This window comes from Wyeomyia smithii, chromosome 3, assembly GCF_029784165.1.
Source record: "Wyeomyia smithii strain HCP4-BCI-WySm-NY-G18 chromosome 3, ASM2978416v1, whole genome shotgun sequence".
Classification (NCBI taxonomy): Eukaryota; Metazoa; Arthropoda; class Insecta; order Diptera; family Culicidae; genus Wyeomyia; species Wyeomyia smithii.
In genome coordinates, this window is record NC_073696.1 from 70,489,835 (window position 1) to 70,509,533 (window position 19,699).

Sequence of the window (19,699 nt, forward strand, 5' to 3'; positions counted from 1 at the left end):
CAAATCGCAGGGGCGGCCCGGCCGAAGCGTTGAGCAGTTGTTAGTTTTTCTGTTGACAAGCGCGAAACAAATCGGTGATTAATATTGTGTGATGTTAAATAAATAAACTCTTTTTTTCCCTCGGTTGTTTTGGGCTACTTTCAGATGAAATTAAATTTGGCGTCAGTCGGCTGGTCAAGAACGAGTCGGAAGACGAGGACAACAACAACGTGTATCACGCGTCGCAGCACAGCCACGTGACGAATGCATCCTCCAACGGGTACGATTCAAGCAGTCTCAGCGTTCGCTCGCGATCACGCAGCAGATCGAGATCCCGGGATCGTTCGACCCGGTCTCGATCGTCATCGATCGAACTGGAAGTAGACTCTCCCCCGCCGCCACGAATCAGCATATCACCGACGACGGAAATTCCACACATACCAAAAAACTCGGAAGCTTTTTCCGTATCGGCCTTGCTGAAGCGTGAGGACGAACCCAAATCCAAGTCGCCTTTGTCGAACGGTTCGTTCGAGTGTGTCAGGTGCTGTCCGCTGTATGACTTGCTTTTTTAATCTTGTAACAAGTCCTTTTTTACAGACCCAACTATAGCCAATTTTATGAGCAAAGTTTGCTTAATCGACCGCTGTTTCATCCGTTTCCATTTTTCGCCATGCTCCAGCAGCAAGGTCACCAATTGAACCCCGCCTTAAGCAAGTAAATTTGTCACACACCGTTTCGTAAACTTGCTCTAATACTGTCTCTTTCAAAGCTATCACCCTTCAACGCCGGAAGACATCCTCCGGTTGCGGCATTTCATGGCACAAAATGCAGCAGTTGTGGCCGGTGGGGGCGGGGGTGGAGCGAACGGGCCATCGATAGCCCACCTGGACTTTGGCCATCCCCATCACCCGCATCACCTGCTGATGCGACCAGGTATGAGACCATTAGGTGACGTTTATACATGTATTAAATGTGACAAAATCTTTACTACCCCTCACGGACTAGAAGTACACGCGCGGAGGGCGCACAACGGCAAGCGGCCGTACGCCTGTGAGCTGTGCAACAAGACCTTCGGGCATGAGATTAGTTTAAGTCAACATAGGTAAGCGGCCGAGATGACTTCTGATGGTCCTGCTGTTTACTGTCGAAACATTTCACTCTATCTTCTGTTTCTGTATTGAACATCGTTCGCAGGGCTGTGCATAGTGTTGAGAAAGTGTTCGAGTGCAAGCAGTGTGGGAAGGCCTTCAAGCGATCCAGCACCCTGTCGACGCATCTGTTGATTCACAGCGACACCCGCCCGTATCCGTGCGGGTTCTGTGGGAAGCGGTTCCACCAGAAAAGCGACATGAAGAAGCACACCTACATCCACACCGGTAAGTGTGCACTGTTTTTTCTTTGCTTAACTTTGAACAATTTACCGCTGACAGCTACGAACATTGTCTTGCTATTTAAATATGATTTTTCCAAAGTCTAACTCTCTTTATCTTCTTAACAACTATCATGCCTTTACCAAGCATAAGGTGACAGTACTTTGTACCTGTGAGCACTATAATAGATCATGCAATGCTGTCCCATCCCCTATGCGCACAGCTTTGCGCGAAAATTTTCGTAACAGGTTGACCCCTTCCAAACTTCCACTCGGAATCATACCACTCGAAGATTATAACCAATCCATCCGACACTTGCCCCGTCCGCGGTACGCCATATGTCACACTTGAAATCGGAAGCCACAATTATCTCTAATCTACCGAGCAGAGGTCGAACACACGTCCGTCCCGTGTCCCGTTTCACCAGTCATACACCGCCTTGCATAATTGCTATTTTGGCTCATCTGGCCAACCTACTACAGCAGCTGAACGAAAGCAAAACACGCGCCTCCGTATAGTAACCCCGGATCACTGTACACAGACTATATTCGACGCAGTCTATTGGAAAATAATAATTATAAATTGCGCATACCATTAAGCATACAGAAAACTAGACTGCACTTAACCACCCGCTGTGTTGCCGTTAACGGTACAGAGAAAGAGGGGTGCTACCGAAACAAGACGGATTCTGGCAGCTTTCGGGACCCGCTCGAGCTCCGCAGGACGGCGTAATAAAATAAGTAGATTAAATAAAATTACCGGACTGACAAATGGTTATCATCTGGCACAATCTGGGCTTGAACCTGGTCCTTTTGGGACAGTGACTGCAGCCCAGCAGAAAAGTGATAAGCGTTTTTCGCTGCAGAATATGTGTGAAATGTGTTAATAGGCGCACTCCCGGTACACCAGATAGTCACAATGTGAAGGGAGCAACAAAGTGTATCTGTGTGTCTGTGAACGCGTGGGGCGAGTGTCTGCTGCTCGTATTTTTGTTTCTGTTTTCATTACGGAGCAGAAACGGATATCTGCTGAAAGGTCACTAAAGGGCTGTGGCTGTCGAGCCTGCAGGGAATTACGTGTGTACGCGCGCGTTTCGCTAGAAATCGCTATACTTTCCGTGCGATGATGATGGGATGGGTATCGGTTGGACGTATGGCAACTGGGAGCCGCTTACTCTCGACGGTCGGATTTGATTAGGATGACCTCGATTTTGCTTTGCTGGGGATAAATGTGGCATGAATAAGAGCGTGGGTTATTGTATTCTGTTTTGACGATTAATCTTTCCTCAGGAGTCTTGGGCATAACTACTATTATACTGCCACACATTCTTTATTATTTTCCTCTATACCATTTATTCAAAATCAATTTTATGCACTAATAATGGCGATTTGATTGTTATAAATATTTTTTTCCGATTATAGACGCTTTAACCTTAAGGGGTTATAAATATTTCTAAAGGATCTTTGTTACAAAGTTAGCAGCAGACTTATTGAAGTGCAGGTCAGGCTCTTTTTTTAAATTATACCACAAAAGATCAACACAACGAACGATCGCAGTGGTCCAAATCTTACAAAAGAGCACGGCTTGATGATATGTTCATCTGAAATTGTCAGGATTATTCTCTAAACATTGAAATTGTCAGCATTTTCATTTCTTTTAATCCTCAAATATGCAATGTCGTTTCAAAGCAACATTGCTAGTAACGTTTTAAAATATATGTCTTTCAGTTTTTTTAGAAAAAAAAATTCATTGAAATAGCTCTCCAGGTTCTAACAAAGAAAACTTAACAGCTGGAACTAATGTGTTTGAATGTTTTGTGTTTATTTTTCCTGTCGAAATATTGGAAACAAAAAAAAAAACACCGGGAAGGAAAAGAGACATACCTTTAATGAAAATTTATATGCAAGTTACGAAGTTGGTAAATTAAATTCAAATTAATGTGGAAAAATAACACTGTATCATTATTATTTAGTATTTGGTTTGCCTTTTGACGACACTCTCACTGTCACTGAACTTGTTTGTTGCTAAATTGATCATACATTTATTTTTTACTTAAGATTTTTCGACTGTTGATGTTAATTCTGACTGTTGATGTTAATATTGATTAATTCTTATCTTTTGACTTTTTGTTCGTTTTTGTCCTCACCGAATTCGCTTGTTGTTACGAAATAGATTACAGTAAGAGGAGCTAGCCATACGGCTGATCAATAGTACGTGATCTGAAACCTCTCCATTAAGTTGTTGGTTTTTGAGTGATTTATTTGGAAAAAAATGGAAGAAAAGTAAAAAGATGTTCGCTGTAGGGTAAAAGTACAGGTTTTGGCCTTGGTGTGTTATGAATGAGGCGAAGTGGTTCTTGTACTTTCGAAAAATATGTAACTGGATCAGATCAATTAGGAAGTCAGATGATTGCACTTTCATTCTGCATTACCATTTAGTTTAGGTAATGAAACTATGTTATTTTGTATACCTATTTTCCAACCAAAAAACTTCTCAGGGCTCCTATTTTACTCATAGCATCCTCAAATTGGCCACTTGGGGCTCCTTTTATTGCCGATTCGCAAAAAAGTTAAAGTCACACAAATTTTATCTGTAATTTACTATACCATCTAGATTTGGGTTTCATTTCAATTCCAAAAAATAAATGAACCACCTTAATGAAAAATAAGTTCAAGTTGTCTAATGATTATTAGAATAATTCATGTGTGATTTAATCGAGTTGTGAGTCATTTCAAAGGTCAATTCCGAAATATCCTATATGAGGCTCTTGGTTACCCAAAAAACGGCCCGGAAAAGAAACGTCCCAGAAAGTCAATTTTAGGGGAGAAATTTTTTTTCGCATTTTCACCAGATTTCGACGTTTCTATATTTTTAGGTCATTTGGCATCAAAAAGAACAGCTTTTCGATTGTCCCAATTTCATGTACTCCCCGCTTGGTAGATTTTTGAGATTCAAAAGCAACAACTTTAGTCGCTTTGAGGCTCTGTTATTGAAATTCATTGTCACGCTAATCTACTTATACAGTGTGATTCGTTCCTTGTTGGGAGTATTTCAGGAGCTAATAGAGAGCCACATTTGATGAAAAAATACTTCTACGCATATGTCCTAACGTTATTCTACTCGGAGTTATTAAACTTTTAAGTTTCTTGTGTTGATGTTTTCTTTTCCCTTATGTTTTCGATTGCAGGAAATAACACAACTACCAACTGATAGTAAATTTGTTTCAGCTGTGGAATAATGTCAATCGAGAGCTTCTTCAAATGTTTTACAGCTCTTTGGTTGCGAATGGAGCACGTCTTACTTTAAAAGGGTAGTATGCTGTGGAACGTGTAACGAAAATGTGCCCTCCTAAAATGCATATTATGTTACTACCCCTGAAAAGATTTTAAATGTCATTATTTGATCGAAAGGTGATGGTTGCCCCAAACTTTTGGTATAATAATTAGCACATCTTTTCAAATGAAAATTTATTTAAATTTTTGAAAAGCAGCTGTTATCCAATCACGAGCTTGCTTTCTGTTCAGGATGTTTATTTTAGAGCTATTCTCTGAATAACTTTACCTTCATTACAAGTTCTTACAGTTTATCCCATGAATGAATTTCATTTTGTTTTGGTATTCAGGAGAGCAAGACCCGTAGAGTTCTCACAAATGCATCAATATAACTCGTATCGTGTCGTGTTGTGACTTGAAAGGAACACAATCGAAATGTTATCCTGTCAGAAGGAAGGATACCAAGGGTGCAACTGTTGCGTGTTGCATATTGCCGATGTGCGACTGGGGGAAATTCGGTTCGTGCTAACGTTAACTGGTGGCAGATATGAGCTTAAAGCTCGAAATTTTGCTGTGATGTCAAACTATAACCGTCTTTTTCAAGACGTTACAATTTTTAATGAGGAGTTGTGAATTTTATGAAACATTGATAGCAGAACATGCCGAACTATTCAGTTTTAAATCGGATTAGTATCGTGTATACCGTTGGCTATGAACAGTATCATCAATTTGTGGTAAACGCCGCACTATTGAGCATCTTCAGCGACTTTTAATCACAGTAGCAGTTTAATATAAACCATTCATTAGGCTCTTCAAATACATGTAATAGTCTTGAAAAAAGTCGAATAATTAAAAAGTAATGGTTAAACCGCGTACAATATCCTCACTGACATGATTATTTAACTGAAGAGTTTGAAGAGCAATAAATACGTAGTCCCACAACTACCAAGCGGTCGTGTCTTGGATACCACCCTCCTGCTATTTTTTTTATAATTTTTGTGAATTTCTTTGTTGTTCATAACAATAACTTTGGACCAATTTGAAGACACTCAAGCCGCTTTTTACGCGGATTTAGCAATTTTTGTATGTTTTTACGCATACTTCAGCATTAACGTGTTTTTTACGTAGATTACTCAAAAAACTCGGTTTTCATGAGACATGTTTTTTTGGGTTTTTCATTTTCGAAATGTTTGTTCGGAATGTCGGTTGAAGTTTAAAGTCCAATTCCCGAATATTTACTTATTTCACAGGCTAAATCTCTTATTTAGTATTTTGGAAAGGTGTTTTGCAGACATGATGAAAAACTTTCTGCAAGTAAAGTTTTGTTCCATATAAATTTCAAACTTTACACAGATTTTGAACTATATGAGTTTAATATTTTCTTCTTTACAACTGGGGGTCAGTGAACTACGGGATTTCGGATCAGATATCAACGAACTGTTTTACAATATTCTAGCCGCTAGAGCTCAGCTCAGCGGTATTCATTCGCATTGCTCTCGCTCGCGTTGGTAATCAGGCTGTCCGTTTTACATAAACAAATTTCCATCGTCCTCAGCGTTTGACTGAGGCTTTTCCTGAATACCACAACGAGGATTCCAGAACATGCATGTTTTTCACGCGCAAGGAGTGACACAAGCGTAATGTTTTATGCATACCTGACTTTTTTTCGAAATATGTAATTTTTTCAATTAAGCTGAGTTCTCACTGCTTTTCAAATATATTAATTTACAGCTTTATTTGAAGAAAAAACCATTATGTTATTCAAAATATTGCTACAATTCAGTCCCAGCTTTTGTCTCTCTTAAACTCGATTACCGTTACTATAAAAGTATCGTTTTTGAGGCCTTTTTCACGAATACAACATTTTTCTTCATATAAGTAGAACTGAACAAGTAATAATTGGAATTGAAATCTGCGGAATAGTGTGGAGGAGGTAGGAATTCCCATTTGAATGTTTCTGTGCAAGTTTTAACGACTTTGGCAGAATGAGGCCGAGCGTTGTCATGCAGTAGAATAACTTTTTCGTGCCTCTGCTCGTAATATGGCCGTTTTGCGCGTAATGCTCAGTTTGATTGCATCAGTTGAAGTCGATAACATTTCCCAGCGATGGTTTCATTCGGTTTCAAACGCTCATAATAAATAACACCGGCCTTGTCCCATCAAACACACAGCATAGCTTTCGTAGTGTGTGTGTGTTCGGCCAAGCCGACCACGTGGAAGCATTACCTGGCAGTCCCTTCAATTATTTTCTTTGGGTTACTAAAATGAATCCACTTTAATCACTCGTCAAGATGCGATTAAGAAAACGCTTTATTTTTTGCCATTGAATCAGTTATTCACAAGTGAAAAAGCAACGCTAAACGTCCTCAAATTTAAAATCATAAAGAACTCAAGTTTCTTGTTTTTGTTCCAAGGCATGCAATCGCCTGTGAAAAAGACTTGCAAGCTGTTCCTGCGTTAAACATGGATTCTCATTAAGCAATTCCTCCAAGCGTATTTGAAAGTTTTTTCCTTCATGCGGACAGTCGTCAGCACCGAAATTGCTATCTTTGAACCGACAGGTCCAATCATGAGGCGTTCCTCGTTTTAGAGCAGCATTTCCGTGAACTTTTTATAACTCTCAATGCGCTTTAGTCGTCGTTTTTTGGAATAAATAGAAAACAGTAACACTTCTCGCAAACGATTATTTTAGATATGTCAAAACCAGCAATTACTGTTGGCGCCATCCATTGAGAAATACTGAGAACTTGCGCACCTTTTAAAAACCGTAAGATTTCACTCTCTAATAACTTTTTTTTCAGAATCCGTATTTAGTTTCATTTAGTCGAAAATTTAGTTAAAAAGTTTGGCAAAAACTCAGACATGATTTTCACAGAGTTGTTTGTCCTAAGATGTAATTTCCCAACGAAAACTACGTTGATTTTTGAATATGAATGTAATTGTATAAGTATATAAACGTTAAACATGAACGTAGTTGTATTAGTATACATAGTAGTAATAGTATATCTCACATCCTATTTGTAGACAGCAGAGCAGTATCGTCTTTCTCTGTGCATAGGAAAATCTTAACAACTGTATTCATCTCATCACTTTTAATTTTTCAATTCACCGTAAATTTTTTCTAGTAGAACATTCAAGCATAGGACCAAATCGGGAAGTCAAACGGACAAATAAGAGCGATTAGATGGATATAGGTATTGAGATGAATATAGGAGCTGTTACCTTATAAAACTTTCTGTTTAGCAGAATCTTAAGTTTCGTAGTCTGTGTTTAGACAAGAGTTAGTTTTTTCTAAGAAGCTATGAAGGATGTGAGAACTGCAGATTGTCATTGCTACTTTTCAGGTGAAATTGAACGGTGGCTTTTCCATACAATTTTGAGGTTAGGTTTCTTTTCATTTGACGATCTCGAGCGTAAAAATTACATTTTCCACCTAATAACTAAATAGCGCTTGAATTGCCACTCTATGCATGAGTTAGCGGTGCAAACAATCGATCAAAGTTTCATGCACGTAATTTTGATAGTTTTCTAGAAAATTACCTTGCAAGATTTGGGCAAAATTCGAGCATGGAAAATAGATTTATGTTCCTGTATGCCTTAATAATCTGCTGAGGTGAATACGGTACGGGAGCATTTAGTAAAGGTTTTTTTTTTACTTTGGTCTACTGAGCGGATTTTCTGATAGCTTCATAACTTATAATAGCTAAGAATAAGTTTGTTTAGTTGGAGTGCAAATTATGTGGCTTTAGCCACCAATGTTTTATCGGAAAGTAAAACTGTATTTTGAGGCGATTTAGCTATCGATTGATGAATTTCGTTCCATCATTATCTAGATTTTTATTTTCCAGAAAAACTCAGTTCATAAATCGAGCAACAAAAAAAACAATACTGATTTTTTAAACATTCCCAAAATTTATACACCACAATTGTGTGGAAAGTAAATCTTTCAGTAGAGCTCAACAAACTTAGGCCCTCCTCGACGAACGCAGAATTGCGTGTCAGCTGCGTTGTTTACCATCATAACAATAAACAATCCCGAAATTTCTGCACATCTGCGTTTGAATAAACAATGGTGCTGTAGGGCTGCCCCTGTCCTGGTTCCCAACCAGCGGGCGTCGGCTAGAGCAAGCGTCACTCATTTAAGTGCGCCTCCACACGCTCGTAAAAAAAGACAAAACTTGCGGTGAAAAAACACTTGACATCCACGCTGCTTCTCGGTAGGTTCGCGCAGCAAATGTTACGATTGAGACTGATTTCCTTGCCCGAGGATTGTGTCACTCGTAACAACAGGGCAAACGTTTCTGTTGTTTGGGTAACAGAAGTGAACTCATAAACTTATGCACTCGAGAGTTTGGCATAACATTCCTGGATGACAGAACAAGTGCTTCCGCCGCGGGCAGGGAAATGCTCTTTTTTGGCGGTGTGTAATCCAATTATTGTTACGATTATGATTTTGCTGGCACACGATGTGCACTTGACACGGGGCACACGTCCCTTGGACCAAGTCGGGTGTAGTTTTCCCAGCGTACGACAGAAAGTGCCAGTAATAACAGTAAAAGTTCGCACAAAACACAAAACGCAGTCTATAGGCTGGTTAGTGTAGGCAACTTTTTCGACCCATAAAAGTTATGACACGTGACTTGATAATACAGGATAATTCGTCTGTTATGATTTCCCCCTTTTACCTAATTTTCCTGGTTGCCGATGAACGAGCCGGAAAACCAGAGCAATGGTGTAGTACCGGGATAACACGTGTTATTCCAGCGAAAAGCAGTTGTGCAAACAAACTTCAGGCGACAGTTAGCTCGCAAGGTGCCGAGGCTTCTCCTGTGGGGTTAATCGCCGATGCCCGAGATGGAAATCACTTTGATCACGCTATGGTGTTGGGCTGTACGTGTCACAGTATCAACCACCGCCAGCTCGGGGACGCGGCCACGAGCAGCTAATTGGAAGATTGAAAAGTGGAAAGATTTTTGATTTAATACTGCAACAGCAGTGTGCGTGGTCCCCGGCTTGGTTATTAGAGAAATCACAGAACGCCTGTACTGGCTAATGGGATGAAGACGTTTATGGCTTAATTCAATCAAGTTATGATTAGAAGACACGGTCCCTGGTGGTGGCACGCGACTTGTAATGGAAATGAAGTATTGAAAAAATTGGATGTTGTGCGTCATAGTCGTGCGCAGGGTTTTGGTTTTGGCTTCTCAGTTTCAGTTAGAAAGCTGTTCGAAATTATTTCTGTAATATTTTAGGTTTTTTTTCGATAAACTGTCGTGATGGTCTTTCTGAATATTCTCTCAACATCATGACAAATTTCTCTGTCTAGAACAACGCCTCGTAACTGTTCGCTGTCGGGTAAAAATAACAGCCAAGCTTATTGATGTTAAATTTCGCAGACATTTGCCTTACAATGTAAATATTTGGCTTTAAACGGAAAGCGATCGGCTCGGTAACATGTGTTAGCAAACTCCTTCTGCCCAGACGTTCCGACCGTAGCGATAACATAGACGGATTCTTATTTACATGCACTCAAGCCACTGGCCTGAAGGTAAAAGAACAAACAAAATTTGTCAATCACCCTGCATAGGAGAAGAGAAAAAAAACCTCGAAACCGAGACCGAAACCAAATCGACCTGACCATAAACTAACAGTTTAGACAACAGGGAAAGGTCGAGACACTCACTTCGTGTCGCTTCTCGTTTCGCTTACCCAGACAGCAGAGGGAACACGAAAAGGGGTTGATCATTTACATCGTCTAATCCTATTCATAGTCAAAGATCTGTGAAAATCTATTGTACTCTTTGGCAACACAAATAGATTGCGGTGTCGTTCGAACCTTTGAGGAAATCCCTTTTCTCCCCGGCGGCCATGCGGAGTTCCTAATCCTAATTTGAGGTTTGTTGACGTTCCTTTGTGCACATGAGGAACAACTACGTACGTTCCGTTCCGACCGGGGGCGCAGTATTTTGTTGTGTGACAATTTTCCAATTCGGTAAAACCCTTTCCACCTAGCGGGCAAACCGAGAGGAGTCGTGAGAAAACCCAGCACATGCCGTTCTACCGCCTTCTCTGCTAAACCTCAACAAGACAACTACACAGTCGAAAATCCTTCAGGCGCTAGAAAATAGAATATTGATTTTTCATTCCCAAGCTAAGGCTTTCCAGCTGGAAATCTTCTACGCTAGACTAGCGCAGAAATCATTCCGCAGAATCAAACGTGCTCCAAAAGTGTATGTAAATTTATTCAAACTCAGAAACAGGATAATCAACCAGGAGCGGGGAGAAATCATTCTCAACCAAATTGCTTCGCTTGGATGTTGGCCCTACCTTCAATCTTTTCCTCACGGTACGCGCGCCATTATTTGCAACTTATGGCCAGAGAAAAAACCGCAGCCAGCATCGATCCGCCATTCGGCTGGAACGGAACGGGGCACGAGAGAGAAGAAAAAAATCACTCCCCGCCAGCTTTAACCGCGATTTTATTCTTCATAATTTTATAACGAGCCAAGCGAGGAAAACCCGAGAAAATGAGGAAAAAATGGGGCCCATCGAGATAAATTTTAATTTCAATTATCATTAAACTTTTTTTTACAGTTTCATAAAAAAAGATTTCCTCTGCGCGCGAGATTGGATTCTGGGCGCTGCCAGTGGAGGTGATTTTGCGGTTGGTTCTTGTTTGTTAGGGATGGGGGATGATAACGGTTTCTTCTTCTTTTTTTCTTTGGTTTGCTGATTTAAAGGTTGGAGGGTTTCTGTGCTTCTTTTTGGATTGAAATCGGCACAAAGACTCGTCTTGTCGATCAACCGAAAGAATACTACCTGCAGGATTCTTGACCGGAGCTACCACCCTTCAAAAAACCAAGCCGTCCCGAACTCTGCGTTGCTAAGATTTTCCAGCCTCATACCCCAAACAGAGCATTCGACCGAATATAAATGGTGTGATTTAGGATCGACTATTAAAACAATTTTTAATCTCAACTTTACACTCTCGCCTGCCATTGCCACTCGACGCACCAGATAAAGGGGTGGAGCTGTCCCTTCACTGATTGCGAACGGAAAAGCCAGGAAATGTAAACAGCCGTGTGGTTGTGATGTAAAATTTATAAGATGGTGAAGGAAACCCCGAGGTCTTACAGTTTGCTTCGGTGGCTTGTATACTGTTCAAGGATACGTAGCCGATGAGTGAGGGAGACACACAGTCAAACGTCCCGTTAGAGCAGGGCGAATTGAATGTCGACAATTAAAGCAGATTCCTTCATGGCATTTGATTTATCTTTATTAATTGGAGCAAGTATCATGATGCTCGCTCTCGGGTGCAGAACAGAACGTTGCGAAACGATTTCACCCAACAAGCGGCATCGGGGGGGGGGGGGGGGGGGTGTTGGCAAAAGGGGTGGAAAGATAAATGGTGACATAATTTAATATCGGATTCCTGCAGAGGGAAGCACGGCGGTCTTCTGGTCGGCACAGGAAACTATCATTAAAATTCCTGTTCGAATAGTTTCGAAAGTAGCTCCGAGCAATGGTGAGTAAGTTTAGTTCTTACATGTGGCATCCATCCTTGTCTCATGTGAACGGAGCTTATAACATTGATAGAAATAATCAATATCTGAACTAAGTGTATGTAGGTATATAGTAACCGAAATCGAAGCTCGAATCGCTGGCACAATTGATGAGGATGTGAACATTAAAATATAATCACGGAAACACTCATTCTAACCGGCTGATTTCGGTTACTGTCATAAATCCACTTTGGCGTCGATTCAGTAAACATAAGCCTACACCAGCCTAAAACCGACTTCGGTCCTCATCATCGTCCTCCCGAAGATAAGTGATCAGGGCAATTATCTGCGTCTATAATTTAATTTTCCCAGCATATTCCCCTGCGGATACATTCGTATAAAGGCGTAATTTGGCTTTTCTCGCCCCTGCTGCAGCCGCGTCATTCTCTTTCCGGCAAACCCGGGGTGGTGAGGCGAACACATACACATCCTGATTGCTCCCGATTCGAAGCAATCATCAGCAGTACCCTCCTCGGACCGACAAACTTCTCCGATTTCGCTGTGATATCATATTTCCGACCAGAATGCGGCAGAATGCCGAAGGACGATAGCAATCAATAAACCCCAGCGTACAGAGCTATTAGATTGATTTTCTCGAGCTTTCTTGAGCAGCTTCGCGGCGAAAAAACCTTGCATGTGAACATCACCGGAAGCAAGAAGATGTTCGAGATTTGTCGCCCCGTTTTCCTCTGGCATACTTGTGGACTACGGAAATTGGCAACTGAATTATAGATACTCTGTCCAATAGAAACATATTGTCACAGAAACCATCCCTCTGGCGGCCGTGGCCAGTGGACAAACTAAATGAGCCGCGAATGATGGAAACCTGATCACTGTGCCTCTGTCAGCTGCCAGGGAGATGTTATGATGTAACGGGTGGCCAATCTCTACTCAATGTCGCGCCGTCTGTCCTTCGACCAACGGCAAGCAAGATGGGAAGTAAATCTTATTACGATTACTTATTTACGACGGGCAAAATTAGATTTGTGTTTCCGAGGATTTTCGGTTGAGTTTTGTTGTATGTTTTTTTGTGTCTTCGCATTTGATGTTGGCCGGAAGGGGGCGGGATTTGTAGACGATATGGTTCGATTCTATGTTTTAAGACGATCATAAATCTTCTCGTCATACTACCTTATCATCTAGTCTTACGAAGAAGTTTAGTGATTGTCAGTTTTTGAACTGCTGGAGTAATCTGACTTTTTTTTCTTCACCTATCATTTATTTGACACGGCAAAATAATCTGACTTTGTTCCGTTCATTCCTGTGAGGTTTTTAATGAATATTTGAATACAAAAGAAGCTAACAATCTCTACGAAATATTGGGATTATTATTATTATTATTTCTACATATTAGTATTGTCATTTGGTTGTGCATCGATCAGGTTATTTCTTAATTTTTTAGAACTTTAATACTCATGCAGACATAAGCAAATATGAAATATTTAAATATGACTATATCATTTTCACTAAAACTTGCAGCGATAAATCATAATTCCTCCATGAAATACTTCAAATAATTAAACATATAAAGTACCGCCTGGAGATTGCTTGCATATTACCTAATTATTTAAACATGCTAAACTATGCCTTACATAAGATTTGAAGTGATTTTCAAGTACCAAATGAAAAAAAAATCAGAATCGACCATTCATAACATGTTTAGTTATGCACTTTTTTCCTGTATGGATCCATCACTACGACCAAAAATATAGATCTTTTGTGATATCGCCCGGGTGTTCGTTGTTATTCGCACGTTTTCTTTTATCACAATATCACTATTGAGAGTAAGTGGCATGGTTATTATAATTCGTGCTTGTGTGTATGCCCTTCCTCTTACGCTTACTATTCCGAGGATTGCTGCCTCCGCCCAATATTTTCCACAATTACAATTTCCTGAAGAGGTTTCAAGTGAATGGCTCTCTGACCAGTTTTTTGGTGGGAGGGACCACCCGCTTGTCAAATCGAAGCTCTGTACGCTTTGTGTTCTATATTTTGACAACATCTGAACCGATTTTTTTCTAGATTTATGTTTTCACATATGCTTTGTTATTCAGAACATCAGAATTTGTTATTTACACAGTATAGAAGGAACAATATTTTCGTATATTTTCTTGTTATCTCACGAACGATGGCAACCATATTGAGGTCAAAATGAGGTATTGTGTTATAAAGTCTGGTTTTGAAACTTTTATGATATTTTTTTCTGCTCAAGAGAACAAGGTTTTTTGGATTTGTTCGCATATAACAATATGAAAGTTGTTTCTCATTTGGTGAATTCTAAATTTAAAAGGAACGTAGGACAACAAAAAAATTGGCTGGTTGAAAGAAAATCAGTAAAAAAATCTGTGAAGCCATCAGTTTCTACCAGAAGTGGGACAAGTTCTTTTCTGCATTTTAAAAAGAAAAATGAATTTGTTAGCAAATGCAGCATTTTTTTTTGAAATTTAATAGTTTCATCGATTTCCCCAGAAAATTTTATGTAGAACCACATGGGGTAATATGAGTCAATCTCAAGAAGCAACATTTTTACGAAAACAGTTTTAAATTTCTCAATTTTCATCAAACATTCATGCTATTTTGAGAAGGTCTGTTTCTTTCTACGAAGGGGTGTTAATTAATAATCTATTAATCGAAAGGAGACGGAATTTGTCGGCTTGTTTTCGAACAATCGATTAAAAAATTATCGCATCTGGCCAAATGCTGAGAATTTTTGTTTGATGATGCGAACTGTTATACCATTAAAAATTGTCAAGCCTTGTTGAAACGGAAATTACGTCCTCTGATTGGTCGTTTGCTGGCTTTCTCTAATAAGGTCGACAGAATAGTATACCTAGTTGCCGAGAATGCACTATTTGGGATATAAAAGAGCCAGCTTATGGTCAAACTAATTACATTATTTTGGTAGATGATGGAACGGACTGACGTTCCTATATTTACAGTAGCATAGCGGGTTTTGGCAGTAACAGCAGTGGATTGCGCCAGTATCAGCTGGCTTTCCGAGTTTGCTTTCGGCTTAATCAAATCAATTGCTGGTTGGTCACATATCTCCTCAACAGGGCGGTAGCAGCAATCGTTTCGATTTGCCGATTGAGAACTTTGGCCGCCCAATTTTTGAAATGTTAAAACATTTCAGTCTGTGTTATCAGAGTACCTTACTCCCCCTATAGAAACTAAACAAGTAATTCAACTCTCTAGTGATCAAGCTCACTATTAGACGGATTTCGGAAAAATCACTATGAATCTTTGAAAGCCTTTTTCAAGTATTAAAGATTTAAGATGATTTCCCCAGCATGGCACATTGAAATGATTACTAAACAAAAGTGAGTCTACAAGGTACAACTATTCAATCGCCAAAGCAGCTCCAATATTTTAGGAAGAATAATTGCAATATCTTTGACGGCTATGGAGTGCACTGAGGAATAAAATATCAAAAAACCGTTTCGACAAAGCTGCTTCGTTTATCGGAATTTGATCCGTGCATAGTACAATTCCTTTAAGTATCGAGATTTCGTTCTTACGAGAACGATTTCAAGTTCAACAACGGGCGTCACGTACGAGTTAATATCATCACGCGCAACTAAATTGTTCTTTTTATGCCATTGTTATGACTTTCATTTCAACGTTACCGCAGCTCAGCAAAAAATGTAATGTTAACGTAGAATAAAACAATAGAGGCGATAGTATAAAACCAGAAAAAATTTTTTTGGAAATTGGTAGAAAGAAAAAATCTGGCAACACTGCTATAAAAAAGGAAATATATATCTTCAGATACCATAATAACCGAAGAAATCCTAAAAATCATTTCTTGGGTTGATGAGTTAAAGAGTTAACAGAGTTAAAAAGTTAAAAAGTTTTCAAATGAATAAGATTGTCTGATGAAAATTGAGAAATTAGAAGGTGTTTTTGTAAAAATGTCGTAGTGTATCGAATGTCTTCGGCAGGTTTTGCAAAGACATTCGATACCCTAGGTCAAAATTGACTCACATTTCTCGAGGATGATAAGAGCTTCTTCTATGAAATTTCCAGAGGCACACGATGAAATAATCTTCTGATTCTGATCAAAATTTTGTTTTTTTAGATTCCTTAGTTCAGTTTTTCCAGAATTTTATTTCGGAACATAAGTTCTTTAGAGATAGTAATAAAAGTTGTTCATTAAAAATGCATAGAGAGGGTCCATGTGGAAAGAGCAGAGTGTATGTTCACCGCTAAATTCTTACCCAGCATGAGCGCTGCGTTTTATGCATCAAATTTCTTCATTCTGCTGCTCGCAGAAAAATAATACACTTGCTGTTTTCAACACGACTGAGCACAGCTAAAACAAGGATGGTGAAATACTGTAGTAAGAATACACAGAAGTACATGCGTGACGGGCGGCTGGATTTATTTTTATTTTTTAGTATCGAGATACATAGCAAATAACGTAATCTACTTTCTTACCTAGATGCTGCCCTTATTTGATACATGCTTAAGAGACACACAGTGAAAGTATCGCTCGTAGCCGTTGTTGTTGGTTATTGAGCGTCTTTTCGTGTGAGAAAGATCACACCAGTTTATTATCTCTCCAGTCAGATATTTCAGATTCCACCGTGGTGTTTTTTTATAACAAATTACTCAGATACATACGATTCTCTGCTCTCTTCAAGCGAGTGCGTCGCTTTGGCCTCAAGTGTAAGAGCAACTATTTAGGTAGTGAAGGATATTCACCTACACGCTAGTGATTCTCTGATTAGGAATTACAAGGCTATGAAACAGTGATGAATACTAAATGATTTTTTACTGAGGATTGTGTTTCTGCTGTCTCAGAGGTTTGAATATTAAAATATCTGGCATCCAGGCTGCATTTTACATTCTTAGTGCGTATTAAGCTTCATTTATAAAAACTCATAACTTCAGACTATATTGATATAATCTGTAAGAAATGCTAGTTTATGTGCTGTACATCACCGGAACAGTAAAAAAAGAGGCCAGCGGTGCTCCTTGAAATGTTTTGAAGCTTTTAAGTGAATTTTAAGAATGAAAACAATTTGCAATTAGTATGGAAACTTGCTATAAAGACTTAAAGCGATCAGGACGACCATCGGCGTCAACTGATTAGCAACATTTCAAGGATATAGAAGCGTTACTTTTAAAATTGTGGACAAAGAATTAGGGATTATGTTGATATGACTGGCAACACTGGTTCAACTTGGTTCAAAGTTATCAAAAAGTTTGGTACCAAAAACACTAAATTTCTTCGAAAATTAGGGTTTAGTTTGAGAGAGCGATGATATTTGATTATCAAGATATTCCCCAACGCATTATTACAGGTGCTGAGACTCTGTGTTACTCAAATTATAGAGATCACTCCGTGGTCATCGTTTTTTATCGATTGACGAAATCCGTATTGTATCAAAAGAGGTTCTGAATACTTCTCGGAAAAGGAATTCGTGGCATGCTTCGAAGGCAGGGCAAAACATTGGCATAAGTACACTACATCGGATTAAGGCGAAGATAATGATTTAGAAGATTGAATAAAGATTAAGGTTTACTCGTTATATGTATTAGATTCGCGTCTCAAATTGTGCCATATATTTATGAGGCAAGTAATTATCGCAAGCGTGCAAACTTCACTTGGAGGTGGGTTGTGATTTGTTTACACTGTAAATGTTCAATTGTTTCGAAGTGAGGCTTCGTTACACCTCAGGTTTCGGTATGAAGACTCACGAGCTACCGCTTGATAAACACACATCGTAGCAGATTGCATACAAGCCTGAGAAGTAAGATACTACACTTACGTCCTTGCATGCAAACCACTCACATTGACTTGCTTTTGCAGAGGCAATGTAATCGTACCCAAGTGTTAACGCTTTTGCTACTACATTTGAATGTAATGAAGTGATGATCAGCATGAGAGCAGTTCTCAAGCCTCAACGTCACTTCTATGCAAAATGGCGCTAACGTCACATCCTAAGTCGGTTATTTTTCCGCTATTTTCAATGTTTTCAAAAACGACAACAAAAATTTTGAAGTGGGTTACTTATACTGTAGTAATACGTTAAAAAGGAATTTCGAGAAATTAGGCCCCTTATAAAATAATAGGCAGAGACTATTTGGTAACAATTTTTCATTAAAATATGTGAAATTTAGGTTAATCTGAGATCAAAAGAAAACGAAACTGACCTACTAGATCATTGATTGAGTCTTTATCTAGCACACGTAAAAGATTATGCTACATTTTGTCATACTAGGTATTTCGTTTCCCTCTCGCTTGCACTCGTTCGATTCAGACGATTACGTAAGTCAGGTGTATAGATGGTGTGAACAATGAGGTGTTAGTGCTGTTATACAGTTTGATGACGTCAGGTTGGCGTTTTGAAAGAGATGAAACTTGGCTGATTCTTTAACCGAATCTTACGAAGAAATGTTCGGATTCCTTTCGAAGTGAACGCTGAATCTCGATTTTGTGTGCGTTTTTATCGGTTATCTTCCAGTTGCTGGAACCTCTGAAAGACCCCTGAGATGGTTGAATAATGTAATGGTAATACATATATTTATTTCCCTATACGACGTGGCCATACAAAGTGTCCATACCACTTGGATGTGACCGTCACCGATTTGGCTCAAAGATGGAGAAATAATTCATCTAGGGTAATTTTAAAAAAATCTCAATTTTGGTGTCGATTGAAATACCCCTCGCTCTGTGGAACCCCTTCATGGTTGCAATAAAACGCTTTTTCTCAAAATCTTTTTTTTTACAATTCATGAATGTGAGACAAAAAAACCTAAATTAATCCACCTAGCGGTCAGACCCAGCCTTTCTCATTCAAACTTTTATTTGTAAAAATAGATTTACATGAACGCTTCAATCCAATAAATGTATATTCACTCTTTAGGTTCTAAAATATTGATGTTGTAATCTATAGATATAAAAATGCAGTCAAGTCTGTCTGTCTGTCTGTCTGATCCATATTGGCTCGAAAACTACCGAACCGATCGACGTAAAAATTTCTATGTAGGGGTTTTGGTCCCGATAAAAGTTCCTATGATAGTTTGAGACCCCTCCCTCTTCTGGAAAGGAGGGGTCCAATACAAATGAAACATACATTTCTGCACAACTCAGAAACAAACCAAGCAAATGAAACCGAATTTGGCATGTGGATGTTTTAAAGGGTAATAAACATGTCCACAACGGTTCGACGCCCCTCCTTTTTCTGGAAAGGAGGGGTTCCATACAAATGAAAAACAAATCTCTGCACATCTCGAGAGCTAACCAACTAAATGGAACCAAATTTGGCAGATGAATGTTTTTGGAGGTAACAAATATGTGCATAATGATTTGACACCCCTTCCTCTTCTATAAGGTTGGGGTCCGATACAAATAAAACACAAATTTCGCACAGCTTAAGAACCAATCAAGAAAATACAACCAAATTTGTTATGTGAATGTTTTTAGAGGTAACAAATATGTCCATAATGGTTCGACGCCCCTCCCTCTTATGGAAGCACATGTTTCTGCACAAATTTCTGCACATCTCGC

At 39.3% G+C, this 19,699-nt stretch overlaps 1 protein-coding gene across 3 annotated transcripts in view; it reads left to right on the forward strand.

Annotated features, from left to right (window-relative positions):
• The window catches only part of LOC129732143 (fez family zinc finger protein 1-like), a 157,331-nt gene that overhangs the window by 81,840 nt on the left and 55,792 nt on the right, over positions 1-19,699 (forward strand). For 2 of the 3 annotated variants that reach the window (XM_055692699.1, XM_055692700.1), the window contains exons 3-7: positions 145-520; positions 577-693; positions 749-912; positions 985-1,081; positions 1,174-1,355. In XM_055692699.1, coding sequence (XP_055548674.1) covers positions 145-520; positions 577-693; positions 749-912; positions 985-1,081; positions 1,174-1,355 — 936 coding nt within the window. The remainder of the gene's footprint in view (positions 1-144; positions 521-576; positions 694-748; positions 913-984; positions 1,082-1,173; positions 1,356-19,699) is intronic. The other variant, XM_055692701.1, reaches the window with a different exon arrangement.